This window comes from Clytia hemisphaerica, unplaced genomic scaffold (assembly GCF_902728285.1).
Source record: "Clytia hemisphaerica strain Z4C2 unplaced genomic scaffold, Clytia hemisphaerica genome assembly, whole genome shotgun sequence".
NCBI lineage: Eukaryota > Metazoa > Cnidaria > Hydrozoa > Leptothecata > Clytiidae > Clytia > Clytia hemisphaerica.
Window position 1 is genome coordinate 2,144,333 of NW_027103770.1, and position 19,089 is coordinate 2,163,421.

Here is a 19,089-nt window from a genome sequence, read left to right on the forward strand (position 1 = left end):
GGTGCAAACTATGGTTACGTTTCCTTTTACCCGTTTGATATCGCCCCAATGGGTTTTAATTTGATTGTCTTGCATAAACTAGCCTACTTTAAAGCTTTTAGGCTTTGTTGTGAGAAAAAATACTTAAGCTTCGCCTAAAGACCCATTGGCTTGGAAGGGCTAACAGCACAGCACACTCAAAATTCCCAGCTGAAATTTGAAAACAGGGATTGGGGAGGATGCTTGGTATATGGTGCGTGAATCGAATTGAATATGTTTATGCTGTAATGCAGCAGGAATAACCCCTTTATAAAAAATAAATTAGCTGTCTAGTATTACGATATGCAGACTGTCTGGAGAAACGAGACTGCTGCCGTTTCTATGGGAAACACATACTGCAAGACCTAAAACCAGACAACACTTTCTCAAATCCAATAGTTGTTTGAGAGAACGTGACAGTCTTTTGAATAACTACAGTAATTAGGCCTGGGTCACCAATAAGTTGTGTTCGCGTCATTCCCAGCTCCAAAATGTGAGTCGGTTGGTCGCTCGACATATTAAATCATCAGAAAAATGCGCTCTGAGCCAGTCTGAGCATGTTTGTTCAGTTGACAAGAATCATTGAGCGCGCAAGCTGCAATGTGATTATTTTGCATATTGCGTAGCGCTTTTTAACGTAAAAAATCTTGAGAAATTGCGGATAACAATCTTAAAAACACTTGATGATTAAAACGCTGGCTACACTGAATCTACAAAGTTCTTTAATAATATCACTACAAAATCTTTCACAACTGTTACCAAGGTACAAGATAATTTATCCCTTTTAAGTGGCTTGAGTAATTCGTTATTCAATAGGCCATCAAGTTTTCCCAAACGACTATTCCCAGACAGCAGCCAGTGAAAAAACTGAATGTTGGCAAGATCCCTTCTCCAAGTATAACTACAAACTCTGTAGAAATTTCTTTTGTACAAATACAAACATTGAAACTAAAAAATTGTTATAGTTACTTTTCTATAACAATTTTTTGATTTCAACTTTAGTCACATGGGTTTCCTTTGATTTCCTGAAAGTACTTACAGTAAAAAGTAAAAAATCCAAAATAATGTAACCTTGATCAAACTTTACATAATACTCCTAGGCAAAGGCAGTTTATTGCATAACTAATTTCTCCATACTTTTCAGTGAATGCAAGAAAAACCAGTGGGAAATTAGATATTATCTATATAACAAATAAGTTTTGTTCAAATTTGCACGCTAACATTCTCCTAAATTAGCATGCAATAAGCATGCAAATCTTTCTCTGGGCATCCTATAAAGTATAAGGGTTTTATTTCTGTATAATACAGGAGTAGATGAAATTTTTGGCCCAAATAGCTGGAGTAATTTGATATCCGGAGTCAATAGGCTGTCTCATTCTCCCAAAGGACTATTAGTAGAAGGGAATTAGGTGAATAAACGGCCTAACCGGAAAAAAATACATATAAAGCTGAAATTTTGCACAGAGTTAGGGGAAGGTCTTGGGAACCTCCCATTAAAACCCCCCACCTTCAGCACCTTGGCGTCACGAGCTATGACGTCATAATCCATAATGGCTGCGATAAAATTTGTCCAAATTTCAAGTTGTTCAAACATAGGAATATTATATACCGTTGGAAAGCTTATCGAATTCTGAACAACTTTTTTGCTTACGAAATTTTCTTAAAATGTACTGAATGTGAGTAAATTGGGCTTAAAGGCCTATGACGTCATCAGGTCAAAAACTTCCGAAATCAAACTTCTTCAAACATAGGCATATTATATACCGTTGGAAAGCTTGCAGAAAACTGAACAACATTTTCGCTTACAAAAAACCCTGTAAATGCACCGAATAGCAGTAAATTGAGCCTAAAGCTATGACGTCATTATGTCCTAATTTCAAGAGAAATTTTGGTTGGTCCTTTATTTTGGTTATTTTCAATATTAGATTATCGAAGGGTATAGTCCAATAAATTCAGACAGCGTTTTAGAATTTCAAAACTTTTTTCACTTAAAAATATCTTTGAAGACGTTTCGGTTTTCATCGTCATGTTGGGGATTGGTTTCGTCTGTTTCACCCTCGTCATATTGATCCACCAGCTGAAGAAGTTAACGAAAGGAAAGAATAATATATATCTTCACTATTTATTTGTCTCGTGTAGATTGTCTAGTCTGAGATTTTAGTCGTAAATTTCTGCAAGGTATATTACTTTGTCTTCTCTTTGATGGGTATAGTTAATACTTACTTTTTTGTTAGCGCAATCCTCTCCATGACAATCAGCTCCTTCAATCCATTAAAACTTGAGCTGTAGAACTCCATGATCGGTATAGATGACCCTGAAAGGTTATTTTGACTACGATGCTTCAAACGTCTGATTGCCTTTTGTTTCGATGTTTCGCCTGAACCAATTCTTATAATACCCATACCATGAAAAGTTCCTTTACCAGTAAGAGTTCTTATATTGTGGTCCACATTATCTGCTACCCATTGGTCGAATTTCGAACTGTTAGTTGGTGCGGCGTCTTTGGTTGACAAGCTGCTGGTCGATGCGACGTCTTGGGTTGACGGGATGCTGGCTGGTGCGACGTCTTGGGTTGACGAGCTGCTGGTCGATGCGACGTCTTGGGTTGACGGGATGCTGGCTGGTGCGACGTCTTGGGTTGACGGGATGCTGGCTGGTGCGACGTCTTGGGTTGACGAGCTGCTGGTCGATGCGACGTCTTGGGTTGACGGGATGCTGGCTGGTGCGACGTCTTGGGTTGACGAGCTGCTGGTCGATGCGACGTCTTGGGTTGACGGGATACTGGCTGGTGCGACGTCTTGGGTTGACGAACTATTAGTTGGTACGATGCTTTGGGTTGACGAATTGTTGGTCGGTGGATCATTACTGTGTCTAACCGAGGCTATCGCTGATTATTTGAACAGTTTAACTTCATCTGATGTTACGGAGAAACCAAACTTTGCGAGATGATCGACGAACCATCTAGTAGCGAAAGACTTATCGAGGTCTACACCAATTCCAAAGGGTATAGGTGATATCAAAGATCGTGGTCTCGAAGCTTGGGTAATACATTGTCCAATGCTGATTTGTTTTAGCTTTGAAGGAAAAAGTTGGTTCAGGAACATCTGCAAACTTTCAGGAACCCAATCGCTTTGGTACTCTAAATTCCTCATCTCGAATAGCGATGGATAAAGTGTCTTATCAAGTGGCATTTCTCTGATATCACTTTTGACAATTTTTGCTGCAGCTACAATCATGTCAATTGGAGTTCGCTCTTTCATTTTCATGAATTCTTCCATGAAGAATTTGCTCATATGTCTAAATCCGATGATGTCGCCACGTCCTTCAGATTGAAAGAAATATATATGTTCCTTGTAGTTTTCGATGAGTTTTGTTTTTAAATACTTTTTATGATAACAGTCAGTCAGCGTATACAATTCCCCATCTCCTTCATCTAACCACTGGCACACTTTCAGAAAATTTTCCATCAAAGAGGTATCGACTGGTCTAGCTGAGGATTTATCGTTAGTAGGCTTGATTAAACGGAATCGATTCATACAAACGATATGGTAAACCGCTTCCTCAGCCGGTAAGTCGATTATGGAGTTTAAACGAGCCTCTACCTTTCCTCCCCACTCATCATCTCTCTCTCGTGAACATTTCAACAACTGCTTCTTGATCGGTAGAGTTTCTATGGCAATAACGGTCGAATATTTACGGTTAGCTTTTTCGTCGCATAGAAAGCAGTTTTTCTTCCAATTAAAAACAGGTTTTGCAGCATACGATGATCGTAAGCGCTTTGGTTGTGGGGTTGGGAGGTTATCTGGAACTGGAAGGGTACGCTTATCGATTGTCTTTTTCCTACATGATTCATGCACTGCGATACTAATGGACTCTGAATTCGATGCATCCTTCAGCTCCCTTTACACAATAAGTGAAATGAAAATAAACTTAAAATAGAAATCAACAATCAAATATTTCTAGCAATTACAGTATCACAAACTCAACACCTATAAGCTCCTATAGAACTTTAATTTAGATCAGACTTGGCTTTTAAACTTGTCAACATTCTTTCTAGCTTCTAGTCCAATATTAAAAGGAAATACAGGTCCACATTTAAACTAAAAATTCTTAAGCTTACCCGAGCAAGGTATCCAAACCACGATCATTGCACGCTCTGATTAAAGTATTTAGACCTTTTCTTTTGACGGTAACTTTCTTGGCATCACTGAAATCTTTCTTACATATAATGCAATATTCCATAATTTTATTTTAGTTTTTCATAATTTCATCACATATAATTTCTCCTTCTTACTCTAAATGAAAACGAAGTAAGACTATAATGATATTCCAATACTAAATATAACCGAAACTCAATATCAAGAGTCTACTTTATACACCAAAAGCTTTTTACTAACAACAAAGATCTGACAAAACTTCGTGTAGGAACTGGAATAAATTCAGATATTCGCACATGGCCTATAATTATAAAGAAAATACGAAAATCAAACACTATTAATTAATATAAGAAAAACAAAATGAAAATGGTTTATTATAATTAGAATATAAAAACAAAAGCAGCTGACATAATAGTAGATTTATTGACTTTTTTTCGACTTGCTATAAGCTCTAGCTTAATTTAATATGGAATTTTCTCATCATGACGCCATAGGTTTAGGCTCAATTTAGTGTTATTCAGTGCATTTATAGGTTATTTTGTAAGCAAAAATGTTGTTCAGCTTTCTGCAAGCTTTCCAACGGTATATAACATGCCTATGTTTGAAGAAGTTTGATTTCGGAAGTTTTTGACTTGATGACGTCATAGACCTTTAAGCCCAATTTACTCACATTCAGTACATTTTTAGAAAATTTCGTAAGCAAAAAAGCTGTTCAGAATTCGATAAGCTTTCCAACGGTATATAATATTCCTATGTTTGAACAACTTGAAATTTGGACAAATTTTATCGCAGCCATTATGGATTATGACGTCATAGCTCGTGACGCCAAGGTGCTGAAGGTGGGGGGTTTTAATTGGAGGTTCCCAAGACCTTCCCCTAACTCTGTGCAAAATTTCAGCTTTATATGTATTTTTTTCCGGTCATAACCTAATTCCCTTCTACTATATGGCAGCCTAGTTACGAAACAAAACGCATTTTTTGACAAATTCAAGCCTCAATTACACTGCCTTGGACCATTCCACAATTTTTTACCAATTTAAGGTGTTCTAGCAAAAATCAAAATGTGTTTCACTTATAATAAATTTTCCTCAATTATACAAGGCAAGGGTTTTAAGTAATGTTGGGAAATTTTAACTGGCCCTGGTGAGAAAATTGGCTAGTATTTTCAGAAACAGAAATAATACCCATGTGCTCTATAAGCAAAAATTTTCTTTAAGTGCAATTTTCCAGGCTGGCATCAGAAAATATTTCTATCTATATATTTCAAAATTTTGAAAATCATTGCAAGGTAAGCCTGGAATTGTCAGTAAATCTCTTATCATGATTAGAAAAACTGAAAACTGTAGGTTGCCTAGCCAATTGACTATAACTTGATGAAGACTTTCCCTCATGCGGAGGTGAAAATTTTGCATGGATGAAAAATTTGTGATGACCATAAAAAGTTTCATACCTGTGTTTATTTTTTAAGGTATTAATAATTGCATTGTTTATGGCTTATTTGGAATGTACCTCACATCAACAAACAAAGCCTATAATGCTGACCCTGACCCTGTCTTTGTTTTAAGGAGTCGAAACGATGATATCAGTTCTCTGCATTATTATCAACATTGCAAAACAATTATCTCAGGGTCTGCAACTGGGAAGGTTATATTTTGGAACCAAACAACACAAAGGCCTATAACAGAACTTCAGGCAGGTGTAACAAGTATTTTACACTTGAAAGTTATACAATATGACAACAATGAAATATTTTTAATCACACACAACCGCTCTGGAGAAGTCACATTCTGGAAATTAAGATTTATGGAAGACACAATATTGTCAGACCATGTAGACACATGGCGTTCTCCAGCTGTGGGCTTCTGTCCAATAAGCACAATACAAAATGAACCAAACAAATTTTGGATAGCTGTGCCAGGAGAGAAGTCTAACATAAGCATAAAGGATTTTCCAAATAGTTGTAGTAAAATGTTACAACTGGATGAAAACAAAGGAATGATAATGCAAATGGAGCTGTTAGCCTTGGATAACAATTTTGTGCTAATTGCTGGATATGAAGATGGGAGCGTCCTCCTTTGGGATGTGGAGAAAAGATCAGTATTATACTCAATAAAACTTTTTGATGATCCAATTATGGCATTATGTTTTGATTATTTTACAATGAAGCTGTTAGCAACTTCTGCTACAAACAATATAAAAGTAATCAAGGTTGAAGAAAACTTTACAAAAATGGAGCTGTTGCAGAGCATTGATACCCAATATAAGGGGTCCTCAGCAGTGAAATTACGAAATGACAACAAACTAGTTTTTATCGGCGGTTGGGATGGTAAAGTTCGAATATATAACTGGAAAAATATGAAATTGTTAGCTGTTTTGAAATATCACTCAGAAACTATCAACTGTTTAGCTTTCGATGAGAATAATAAAGCAATTGTTGGAAGCAAAGATGGAAAGATAAGCATATGGGATGTGTACACTTGATAGTTAGCTGTAATATATAAAATATAGATCAAATGTCTGAATTTATTTGATGGATATGAATAAATTTTGATAATAAGGTTACGCAGTTTTTCTTGTTTTTGGTAATGTTTATTATCATAACCAGTCTTTTATTTTTTTAGGTATAAAAAAGAAAAACAAAAAAGAATGCCACTTCCAACTGGATTCTCTGTCCCAGCACCAAAATTAGCTGCACCACCAGTTGCAACTCCGCCAGTACCTGTTCCACCAGTTGCTGAAGCAGTTGAGAAACCAAGTCTGTCTGCCAAAGACCTTGCTTTGTATGTCGGTGTTCCTGTAGCCACGCTTTGCGTAGCTGGTGGTCTTTATTACTATTATACCAAATCAGATGATGACGCTAAAGATGCTACTGATGGAGGGGAAGGAGCACCTGTGGCAGTAGTGGCCCCAATGGAAAGTGATAAGGGAAAGCAAGAAACTGTGGAAGAAGACACTAGGGTAAATTTGTTTCAAATTCATTTGATTTTTCTGTATTACTAATCATAATACATAATACAAAATACATATTTCTTTTGATATTCCTTGCCAAATGGCGAAATGGGTGTTCTCAAATTTTCCTTGCTGAAAACAATAAAATGTATTCAATTTTTCTTGTAAAGTACATTTATTTTTGCTTGCAAAAATCAAGCTCTAGAATTTTCCTTGCACAATATGTGTCCTTACAAGCAATTTTGAACACATAAGCCTATCCATTTCCTTGTTAAAAATGCTTCTTTAATTTTCCTAGTAAAATACCAGTATTCCTTGAAATATATCAGTTCCTGCAAAATATAGATTCTTAGATTTTAAGACTCTGTATTTCCCAAGGAAAGTTGTTTTAAATTCTTTGTTCTTTTGAAAATTTTTAGCTAGGATTCTTCCACCATTCTGAGAACACTAGGGCATAGGATCTATTTTCCTTGCAAAATATGTGATGTGTTGTCCTGCTAAAAAAAAGTTGGGTTTTCCCCATTTCAAGAATTGTTTGAAGGCAGATTTATAAATCATTTCAATTCTTGCAAGATTAAAGAAAGGTTAATGAAAGATATTAGAAGAAAAAAAGGATATTAAAGTTATACTTAATATTCCGCTCAATCTAAGTTACTTGATAAATCAACTAATGAATTTTATTTTTCAATAGACACCGCTTGAAAAGGCCGAAGGAGCAAAAGGGAAAGGAAACAAATACTTCAAAGCTGGTCGTTTTGATCAAGCCATTGAATGCTATACAAAAGCCATTGAACATTGTCCCACTGATCAACCACTGGAGATGTCGACTTATTACCAAAACAGAGCTGCAGCACATGAACAATTAGTAAGATGATTTACTCATTGCAGGGACTTGTTGATCTTCAAACAAAGAAAGCTTATTTTTGAATTCATCAAGGTATTTTGAGGGTAAAAGAACTAAATTAAATATCTAAAAAAAAACTTAAAACTTGCAGGTCAGGCAAACCTGTATATTGTCTCATCTTTTTGAAACTCTTTTATAGAAAAAATGGAAAGAAGTCATTGTTGACACAACGAAAGGTATGCTAAAGCTGTTGATTTATTTCCCTAAGAAAGCTTCCTTCAATAGTACTTAGAAATTTTCTTCCAAATTACATGGATTATTTTCTTTTAGAAAAAATTGTTTCTTAAAAAAAAACCGCAAGTTTCATTCAAAAATACATTTTTTAACAAATCTTATACAAGGACGTTTTTAACCTTTTATATATACAGTTGAATCTCAATAACTCAAACACGCACAAGGAACACGAATTTGTTCGAGTTTAGGAAATTAACTTTAAAGGGACAAGAAAACTTGTTCGAGCTAATGAGGTCTTCGAGTTAAAGATGCTCGAGTTATGGAGTTTCCACTGTATGTACACAAAAAGTTTCTTTCAAAAATATTAATTGAAAGCTTCTTTGAGAAAGTATACTTTCAAAAATACAAATACATGGAAAGCTTAAGACTCGCTTTACAAACGGCAAATTTTCCTTCGAAGAGGTATGGAGTATTTTCTTCATACATACTACATGGAAACTGCTTACAAAAGAAATGAAGATTTTTAAAGAAATAAATAGAAACTCTCCTTCAAAAATACATGCAAATCTTTCTCCAAAAATACAAAAATACATAGAAAAATTCTTCAACTTATATGGAAAATTTTCTTCAGAAAATTTATTTTAAGAAAACAATATGCCCTTTTGTTTTTTAATTAATCATGATAGTAGGAACCAGAAAAACTGAAACTCCTTAGTTAACATAGACTTTTTAGATACATTTCTATTTTTTTGATTTCAGCCATCAGTCTGAATCCAAAATACGCAAAAGCGTTAGCACGAAGAGCCAAAGCACACGATGTTACCAACGAGAAACGGCTTGCTTTAGAAGGTATTGATATTAAAGTTTGGTCATTGGTTATTCCGGACCAAGTAGTTTGTTGTTTAATGGCCATACTCTAGCTACTTAAAAACAGAGAGAATTTGATATTTATAGCCATTATCATCAAAGAAACCAAAATTTTACGATATAGTATGTTTACATCCGGCGTCGTCCACATGACTAAAAGGTTCAATCTCAAAATAAGTGTCTTGGAAAATTAGAAATCTTGCAATTCTGTTCTGCTTTTGAGATTGGCTTTTTTGTCATATAAAAAACATTGACTATTCCTCTACATGAAAAAAGGGCAATCTCAATCTCAATCTCAAAGATGATCACCACAGTAAAACTTTAAATTTTGTAAGGTTTAGTAAGTAAGTAAGTTTTGAGATTATCCTTTAGTCATATGAACGACGATGGGCAAAAACTGATTCACTTACATCAAGGATACATTTAAAAACCCTTTGATATTTTTAGACATCACTGCAGTATGTTTATTAGAAGGATTTTCCAACCAGAACAACATGATCCTAGCTGACAGGATTCTCAAAACGTTCGGCAAAGAATTAGCTGAAGCCCACTTCAAGGTATGCTACTTTCAGGAAACAAACTCTTGTGGATGAAATCATTCTTTAAAGTTTCTTTCGAAATACATGGGCCATCTTTGCATAGAATGCACCCCTTCCCTGAGCTTAGGGAGGGGGCTAAACCAATTTTGCTTGATTGGGGGCTGTATTTTTCAAAAAATACTGGGGCTAGCTTGCTAGGGGGGGGGCTGAGTGTTGTGTAATAGAACTGGGGGCAGAGCTGATAGGTTGAAGATATTTTAAATCATGTTAAAAATCTATACTGTGGGGAAGGTCTTGAAAAAGTTTTTGCCTGCTCCGCAATAAATTTATCAAGAATTTGTATGCAAAATTTCTTTGATATTTTGCTTTGTGAAGGTGGGGGCTATGTTTCTAGAATTTAGCTGGGTGGGGGCTGGACACCTCTGCACACTTTGCTTTGAGTAAATTACCAAGGATAACAGATTAGATGATTTCAAGTATTCACCTCACTTTCGATTTCATGAATGATAGGATTATAGGACATTTCGGTGAAATCCAAGATTTTCTTCCCTTTAATTAATTTCAAAAAACTAAATAAAACTACATAATTTGAAGGAAAGCTTAAGTATAGAGTGATCAGCAATTTTTATCACCTCAAGAGGGTTGGGCTCCCACGATTTTACCTTTTGTGAGGACATCATTCAAAGTCGGGCCAAATCTCTTCATGTAAATTCTGGTAAGAGGCACGGTGTTAATTTGGTGTACTTGTTGGTATTTTGCCTTGTCAATGTTCTTATAGTCATGACTTAACTAAAAAAAACTGGATTTGAATTTTTAAATCTTTTTACCATTTCAGGCACGCCCAAGGATACTTCCATCAGCAACGTTTGTCAGATCATATTTAGATTCTTTTAATGAAGGTAGGCCCAACGTTCTTAACTAAAAAACCAGATCCACAAAAATTATTGTGAAGTCTGTGAACAGTTTGAATTTTTCACTACTTTTCATCATTTTTCATCATTGAAAGTGGTCAATATACACCAGCAGATAAATATTAGTTTTTTTTCGGAAGGATAAACGGAACCTAAGCTTGTAAACGTAGTGTTAAAATCAGCCAGATAGTTTGTCTGACATTACACACTTTTGGTCCTTTTCCACGTAGCAGAAAAGGATGTTAGTAAATATATGTTACAAATCTGAGTTGCCCTTCTTCATAGATTTATTTGCGATCAATGTAGCAGAGGAAGATAAAGGAAAGACAAAATACGAAGAGATTTCCACCAAAATGAAGAATAAAGACTACGATAACGTCATCATGTTATGTACACAAGAAATCGACGGCCGTGAGTCATTTTGTAAAACTTCGTCAATCAATATTATTAAATCGTCTCACTTTTTGTGGTGGAAGTGGAACCGCCCAAGCTACAATTTTTACGCCCTTGCTCTGAGATTTTTCCAAAGTGAATGCTAACGCCTCAAATTGGGACAGCACAAGAATAATTCAGTCAAAATTTCATTGGCGCCTAGTATATATAAGAGTTTCCCTACATTTGGAACGAGTTCATTTTGAAGTCACTCAAGCTAGAAGTAGTACGTTTTCTTGGGGATGATTCTTTCGATTCTGAAATTTTGCTGCCCCACTTTGAGGCATTTGCAACAAGAAACCCTGGCAAAGCCTTTGGTAGCATATTGTAATTTTTACTTTTTGTTTTCTCATACAAAATATCTATAATATAACACCTCCATTTTTATTTTTATTTCACATTCTAGTTGGTCCATACAAGAATAGGTGCTTGTTACTACGGGCAACCTTATACACACTGATGTCAGATATTGAAAAAGCAGTTACAGATTTCGACGCTGTCATCGAGCTAGACGATTCGGAGGAAAATAAAAAAGTACGTGAACTTTGACTTTGAAATGTGAAGTTTTAAACTTTACACCTTGAACTTTCAATATGCTCAATGAGGACACTAATAATTGAACTACAGGCCGAGCATAGTTTTCCCACTACTCCAATAATGGACTGTTTTTATTTAAAATGTTTAAAACAATCTTCATTCAAAATCGTGCAATGTTTAACGGTGACAAAGTCGCTACAATCCTTTTTATATAGACCCCAGTGATCCTTGTGTCATACAAAAACCAGATTCACTTAAGAACGCCGCTTCCATCATTAGATAATTAAAAAGGCAAAGAAGGAAAAATGAAGTCCATTGTTGCGCCACCTCTAGATTTTCATTTGTTCTTTAATCGTTCTCGTAATTTTCAGTTCAAAATTGACGCGTTGATTAAACGTGGTAGTCTTAAGATGCAGCAAGCGGACGATAAAGGTTGTTTTGCAGATTTCGACAAAGCCATTGCCATCGATGAAGACAACCCAAACATTCACCACCATCGTGGACAAGTATGTTCATTTCATTTCATTTCATTGCTAACATTCATAACGTGCAGAAAAAGTTGAAACGGTGTTGTGCGTCAGCTGGTATTGATGTTGAATGGATTTTGATGATTTTTGAGTGGATTTTATTCGAGTTATATCAGATTCAATAGATTCAAAATGTTTTTAAAGGAGTCACAAAAGCAGTCAAATTCTGGTTTTGACCAGAACAACTATTTGTTCATTCATGGCTCTTCTTATTATATTCGTCAATTATAACAATTATAGGAATCTAAATTTTATATGAATTCGTCACTGTTATCTAAAGGAACTTTGACACCTTTGCGGGATTTTCAATTATTGATTCCTTTCTTCTTTCAATAGTTATACTTCTTGACGGAAAGATTACAGGAAGGTCGCAACGAGTTCGAGAAGACAATCGAACTAGACAAAAACTTTGTTGCTCCACGCCTGCAACTGGGATATTGTATTTGTAAACAAGCCATGCAGGCAATGTCACCAACAATGATGAAAGAAGCAGACGCGGTGCTAGAAGAAACCACCCGATTGTTCCCAAATTGTCCTGAAGCATGGAGTCTGCACGGACAGGTATATGCTACGGTGCTTTAAATATAATTTTTGTTTCGTCGCTTTTAGATTTTCGTCTCTAGATTCAACTAAATTTGCTGAATCTAGGCGAAAGTGTCAAGTGTGACCATGGTGCAAAGAAGACACTGAAACGCTAAGAAATGGATGGAATTGAGATTTTAGTTTTCACTTTCACCATTGAATGTGTCCTGTAAAACTCAGACCATGTTCGCACGTGACGGTTCTGTTTCGGAGCGTTGACGGAACCGTCACGTGCGAACATGGTCTGATAATCGTCTGGTATGGAAGTTCGACTTTGAACAATGATATTGCACTTTCAATGAAATCATATTGTGCCTTAATGCCTTACATTTCATTTCCCCTTTCTTGGTTCCGGCCTCATTCTGTTTAATACATGAAATAAGTTTGCTGTCAAATATTTGAAGCTTAATGAGATTGGGGTATCCCTGAGTTATATCTTGAGTTTTAACCAATCAAATCTCCCTTTCTTTAAAGCTCTTACAAGATCAACAAAAACTAGAACCAGCTCTAGAAAAATTAGAGAAAGCAATTTCGATGGCACCTGAAAATCCTACAACTTATGTTTACAAAGCGTAAGTCAAAATTGCTTTTTATTCTTCCACTATTGAAGGCTTTTGATTATACCTCAAAAGAAAATTGTGGTGCCAAGTCCTTATATTTGAAAATCACATTTGAAAATGGCTATTTTGATGATTTTCTTGCATAGTTTGTCTAGTATTGAAAGTTTTTGCTATGCTTTCCTTTGGTATCATCATCCAAAGACTTACCCTTCAGGGCTCTCTGATTTTGTTTAAAAAAGTAAAGGCCGGACTCCACTTTCGCGCGAAACGAGCGAAAACTTTTTGACGTTTTTCTTGTAAGGCGATTGGTCGTTTGAAAAATGAAGCAATTCCATTGGTCGAAATTGACGTAACGGATGAAAAAAGTAGAACTTCCTTCAATTTTTTTTTGTTCGCGCGAAACTTTTTTATGACCTAATCTTTTTTTCAGGCAATAAAGGTTAAGAAAAAACTGTCGCCCATTTTGCGCCAAAGTGGAGACCGGATGAGGTTTAACTGAGATGGTTAACTGACTTTTTTTTTCAGTCTACTGTTACTACAGTGGAAACAAGACACAGAAGGTGCCATCAAACTTATCAAAGAAGCTGTCCGCTTAGATGATAAATGTGACTTTGCTTTCGAAACACTGGCTACTCTCGAAGTTCAAAGGTAAGGAATCTTGGTTGTACTGTATTTGTAATATGTAAGGAAGTTTTTTTATTTGCCACAGTTAAACGTTATTGTCTTTGGACGAGTGTGAAACACGAACCTGAATTTTTTTGTAAAGGATGGAAATGCTCAAGGAAACATTTTATAGTCATTCAATTGTAAAAAATTAACCACTGTCTATCACTTTAAATATATAAAATTGAGTCGTATTTTTGTATAGCACTCCTTTGTTTTGATTGACATTAGAAGGGCTTTCGACTTCACCTGGCATTTAACACTTGTCCCTCCCCCTGTTGATTATGTCTGGGTACTGTCCTAGCACCATGCCTAGAGCGCTACGCTTTATTTATATATTTGTGAAATAGTGCACTATGAGAACTGGCCTCTTTCAACAGAGTGAAATATCAATGGCAAACTTCAATCAGGGACCTTAATAAGCCTTCATTGCCTTTCACCGATGAACTTGTTCCAACTCACCACTATACTACCACTACTTTTATTTCCACAGGGGCAACAACGAAGAAGCAATCAGACTATTCGGAAGAGCTGTAGACTTGGTGCGAACAGAAGCTGAAATGGCAAACACTTTTTCATTAATGGAAGCGGCCAAAGCACAAAGTAAAGTTACCAAACTGTACGGTATCACACTTCCCAAGATGCCGGGAATGATGTAATGGGAAGGACCAACGTCTACTACAAACAATTGTGTACCGAGCTGAAAGTAAGATCTTTTCAATTCAAAGACTTTATTTTTATACGTGGCATATAGTCTTAGCTGCAGCTAAACTTTGCAATGGAGATCTACCGCTTTTAGATATCCAGCAAAAAGGTAGATGAACATTACATTATGCTTCATTTCAGGAATGGTTACATAAAGCATGGTGATAATTTTTTTGCTATAAAGGAATAATCGTCGTGTGAACCTCTGATTGAAAATTAGATATTTTAGATATGGGAGTCTTTCGATTCAATCGGCTATTTAATCGATTACTATTATATGGCGCTTTTCCCGCAACGAAGATCCTGACTAACTTAGGACGACTTTTAATAAGCACTTTTTCCATCCTCAATGTTGCGAGAACTGCGTGTTTCTCCCGATAGTCAATTATTCAGACCGCCGTCCTAAAATGGGTAGATACCTAAAACTTTCTAATGACTGTTACGCTGGAGATTTGTATTCTCATAACTTATCGCTCCGCTCTGTTGGAGAAACGAACCAATTGTCAGTCTCTTGAAGATTCTTCTGTTTTTTATGCGTCACATTAAGTCCTTTGAGGGGTCCAGTGCTTATTCCATTTCCATTCAAGATCTGTGGTAGCTATACCGGCATTTCTATTCTTCATCGTTTCGGCGTGAACAATTCTAGCAGCAAATTAGGAGTCTGGTCTTATCTAATTTTCTAATTCTCTAGTCTCAGTCGCCGTTGTTTCCACAATGTTATAATCTCATGTATACCGTCCCATACCGTTCTTTCCGCTGTGTAAAAAGGTCCTTATTTTAGCTCATTGTTAAGGTATTATGTACATCCGCGCCGGCTCCTTATTTTAATTTTTTACGTAATTTTTTTTGCTTCTATAGATGGACTTTATTATTATAGGTAGATAATTTTTTTATACATAAAAAGTATTAATTTTTTTTCCTTCTTGAAAAATACGCATTTTCAATAAAAAAGTACGATAAAACTAAAGGAATATAATAGTTAACAAAAGTGAAGATTTTCAGTATATCTTTTTTGGACCTACCCCGGACGGAGCCCGATTTTCGAAAAAAAAACTTTGGTCAAATTTGGGCCAAAAAACGGCTAAAAAACGGGTTTTTTGGATCATTAATTTTTTCTGATTTTTTGCATGAAAGTAGGGTACCATCATTGGTAAAAGATGGCTCAAGCAGATTTATGCAAAAAAATTTTGTTGGCTCAAAAAACGCATGTTTATCTATAAGAATCACTATTAATAAGCATACATCAATGTTCTTAATCAAATTACTCAATTTTTTTATGAGATAGATGTTTTTTTGCTCATGAGGGCTTACTTTTGACGAATATGTGTGTTTAGACAGGAAATTTTGGTTGTTCGGCGTGTTCTTACAGAAAAACTGGCCAAATTCTATATTTTGTTATAAGCACAGAGATTGGCTCTTTCATTCTTTATGATATTTTGCACAAAGATGCATAATTGTAAACCTTCGAATGTGACAGAGCCCGATTATCAAAAAAAATGTTTTTGGGCAAATTTGGGCCAAAATAATCTCATAATCATTATTCCATCACAAGAGGCCCTATCCCCTCCCCACAATGGGCCATTCCATTTAATAACAATATGGGGGTGGACGAGTATTTCCAGGGGATAATACGAGAAGAATTTCCAGGGGTCTATTTCTTTTTTCAGGAGGTAAAAAGTTATTCTTAGATTTCCAGGGGGTAAACGACTGATTTTAGTTCGTCCACCCTTTCTTTAAAGCATGGAAATAATTTTTTTTTCAAGGGTCTATTTGCAAATTTTGCCGCTTTCCAGGGGTTATCCACACATTTCCGAGAAATTTGTTTCGACTTGAAAAGGTTCGTCCACCCCCTGTATGGAAATTTTATGGAACAGCCGATTTGTGGATGAGTGCTCTTTTTGATACCCGTCCGCCCTTCCCTCCCCTCCCTTTTACGCCCATTAAACACGAGGCTACGTTTATAAACTATCTAAGCCTACCTTGACATGTCTATAACCAAGGAAATTACTATAATGCAGTTTTGACAGTATACATGTTTTATTTTTATAAGGAACCTTAACTTTGCTCTGAGCCTGGAGTTCCTTATTTTTACAGAGAATTTAAGCCTCAAAGTTCCTTATTTACATAGCTGCTAAGTTTGGATAACCATCTCTTACTGTTCCTTAAAACTTGTTTTCTTATTCTCAGCCTGAGCAGTTCCTAAACAATTCCTTATTTTTTGGACCATTTTCAGCCTCGAGTTCCTTATAAACGTGTTCCTTGTATAAAAAAAAACGTGTAGATACGAATAGCTTTCCAAATTGGCACATAGATGACTTTTTCATACCTCTCTCTCTCGTCTTTATTTGAAAAAGTTCTTAATGAACTGGCCTGACTAGATGTCAAAATATTCCATTAAACTTCATTGACATCTTCATGTCAAATTTACATCATTCATCTTTCAAACAACACATCATCTCGAGATACCGGTCTGAACACGAGTGACTCATTTCTTGAGCCTTACTCCTCTCATCGAAGGTCTTGAACTGACTGTTATAACCGCCATCTTTAATCGTTGCTCTTAGAAAACTGGTACTCAAAGGGTAACGCTACTTAATATGGGTAGAACTCCTGATCAAAGATTTTGTTTGGCCGGGGTCGAGAAGCCACCTCAACGGTCTTAACACATTCCTATAGCAACTATTACATCTTTTTAAAGGCTAGCTTTTTTAATTAACAAGAATGTATGTGCAAGTTTGGTCCAAATAATGATCCCCCTATCACTTTTTGCTAATTTTTTCTGGGGTAGCTCAATTTCCAAACTGTGACCAAGGCAAGAAGTAAGCCCACCCTGCTGTTCGAGTCACCTGTCACCCAACTAAGTAATACGAAGGCTTAGTTTCTTTACTTAAAAAGGACTGAAAATCAGTAATTATTCATTAATTTCTAAAATTCTGAGTTGCAAATTGTTTTTAAAAAAATTGTTCTTATATTTTGATGAATTTTTCAGTTTTTCTTATATAAAAAGCTTTTATCGGCAATAATCACATCAAGAAAGGCAACAAATATCCGGGTATGTCGAAATTATTTGTAAAAAGTACAGGATGAACGTATGATCTTTAAATACACATATTACCATGAAAAATGTATTGATAAATACAGGCCATGTAAAAAGAGCTGTTCAAAACATCAATCAAAAAGGTTCTTACAGTCCTTACAGAGTGTTTAAGTCATTTCTAAGCGGATAAGGGGTGGTCTTGTTGATATGTTAAGAGGTTTAGAAATACCATTAATACCCAAAACAAAATTAAAAGACTTTCTTCTTTCAACTTATTTTTAGTAGGCGTGTTTTTCTGACTCTTTTTTTATAAAAGCAAGTTTCAATGTTACGTTGCATCAGAATAGGGAAGAGGGAATTTCTTGAATTTCGGAATATTTCAAATGCCTTACACAGGAGACTGACTCTCTCTCTAATTCGAATCTCGTTTATTCGAATATTTTTGTAATAAAAATATTGGTCCCCTCAGTGGTTAAAATTACACTCTGTAATTGGAATTTTTCTCTAATTCGAATAGAATTGTTGTTTTACTTGAAGATCGAATTAGAGAGAGTCAACAGTATTTTTTTTATGTCTGACATTTCAAGCTCTTACTCTCAGGGAGAAATAAAATTCAGCATCGGAACTTTTTTACCTAATGAGGGAACAGTCTCAAATAGTTTGTTTTATGAGGTTCATAGGGTTTATTTTACATACGAAAATAGGGCGTTTCTGATACTAAATAATGTTTTCAACTTTATTACCCCTGCACGTGACAAAACCAAAAGGCGGAAAAAGAAATTCAGTGATATTGTCTTATCAAATAAACACATACCTAACCAAAAACAGAAAATATTAAGTAATAAGTAGGTCATGTTGTTCTTATATACGATTTTTTATAAGCACGCGAGGCTTAATTTTGATTGAGCTTCTTTTTGAAAATCGATAAAGGAGAAAAAACTGATTAACAATTTTTTTTGTCAATAAGTGCGCAGGCAGAGTAATAATATTAACAACAAAAAATCTTAGCCTGAAGAAACGTAAGAAAAATAAGAACTGCCGAGACTCTAATGCAAATTTACTGATTCTTATAAGAAAAATTATGTAATGCGATATAACGCTGATGGTAGACTATCAATAATTTCTTTCCTCTCCGTTCCGTACACGGGTTTCCCTTTTAAAGGAAATCAGCTGAAAGTTCATTCATTCTCGCTTCAGTTGTGTAAAAAATATGCTTTTAAAATAACCGGCCGGGCCGTCGATAGACCGTTGTACAAGCTTTTTATGTTAAACAATACTTGTTCAGGAAGGATACGCGTACGTCAATGTATTATATATGAACATTCAGTTAGGGAAAAGAAAAATTTGAGATTCTTTAAAGCATGGCTTACACGTTAGATTGTTAGGATGAGTTGCGGCTAAAAAGTTCCATGCAGCCCTGATGCTAGCGTGGAGACTGAAAAATCTTTTTAGCCTTCTTAACAATATGTGATACGTTTTCGTTTTTTTGCTCAGCCTGTGGCCTCTCAATTTTTGATGTGCAGAGCC

At 35.6% G+C, this 19,089-nt stretch overlaps 2 protein-coding genes across 2 annotated transcripts; both read left to right on the forward strand.

The window, feature by feature from the left end:
- Nucleotides 1-6,143: 6,143 nt before the first annotated feature.
- LOC136806004 (guanine nucleotide-binding protein subunit beta-like protein 1) lies at nt 6,144-6,656 on the forward strand. Its single transcript, XM_067062585.1, has one exon. It carries the CDS (start codon nt 6,144-6,146, stop codon nt 6,654-6,656), a length of 513 nt encoding a protein of 170 aa, XP_066918686.1.
- Nucleotides 6,657-6,763: 107 nt separating this feature from the next.
- LOC136805951 (mitochondrial import receptor subunit TOM70-like) lies at nt 6,764-15,518 on the forward strand. Its single transcript, XM_067062543.1, has 13 exons — nt 6,764-7,133; nt 7,816-7,989; nt 8,168-8,204; nt 8,962-9,051; nt 9,517-9,626; nt 10,444-10,507; nt 10,805-10,930; nt 11,358-11,485; nt 11,860-11,994; nt 12,352-12,576; nt 13,072-13,169; nt 13,683-13,805; nt 14,314-15,518. The coding sequence occupies exons 1-13, from the start codon at nt 6,822-6,824 to the stop codon at nt 14,477-14,479; spliced, it is 1,788 nt and encodes a 595-aa protein (XP_066918644.1). The 5' UTR covers nt 6,764-6,821; the 3' UTR covers nt 14,480-15,518.
- The last annotated feature ends 3,571 nt before the right edge of the window (nt 15,519-19,089 follow it).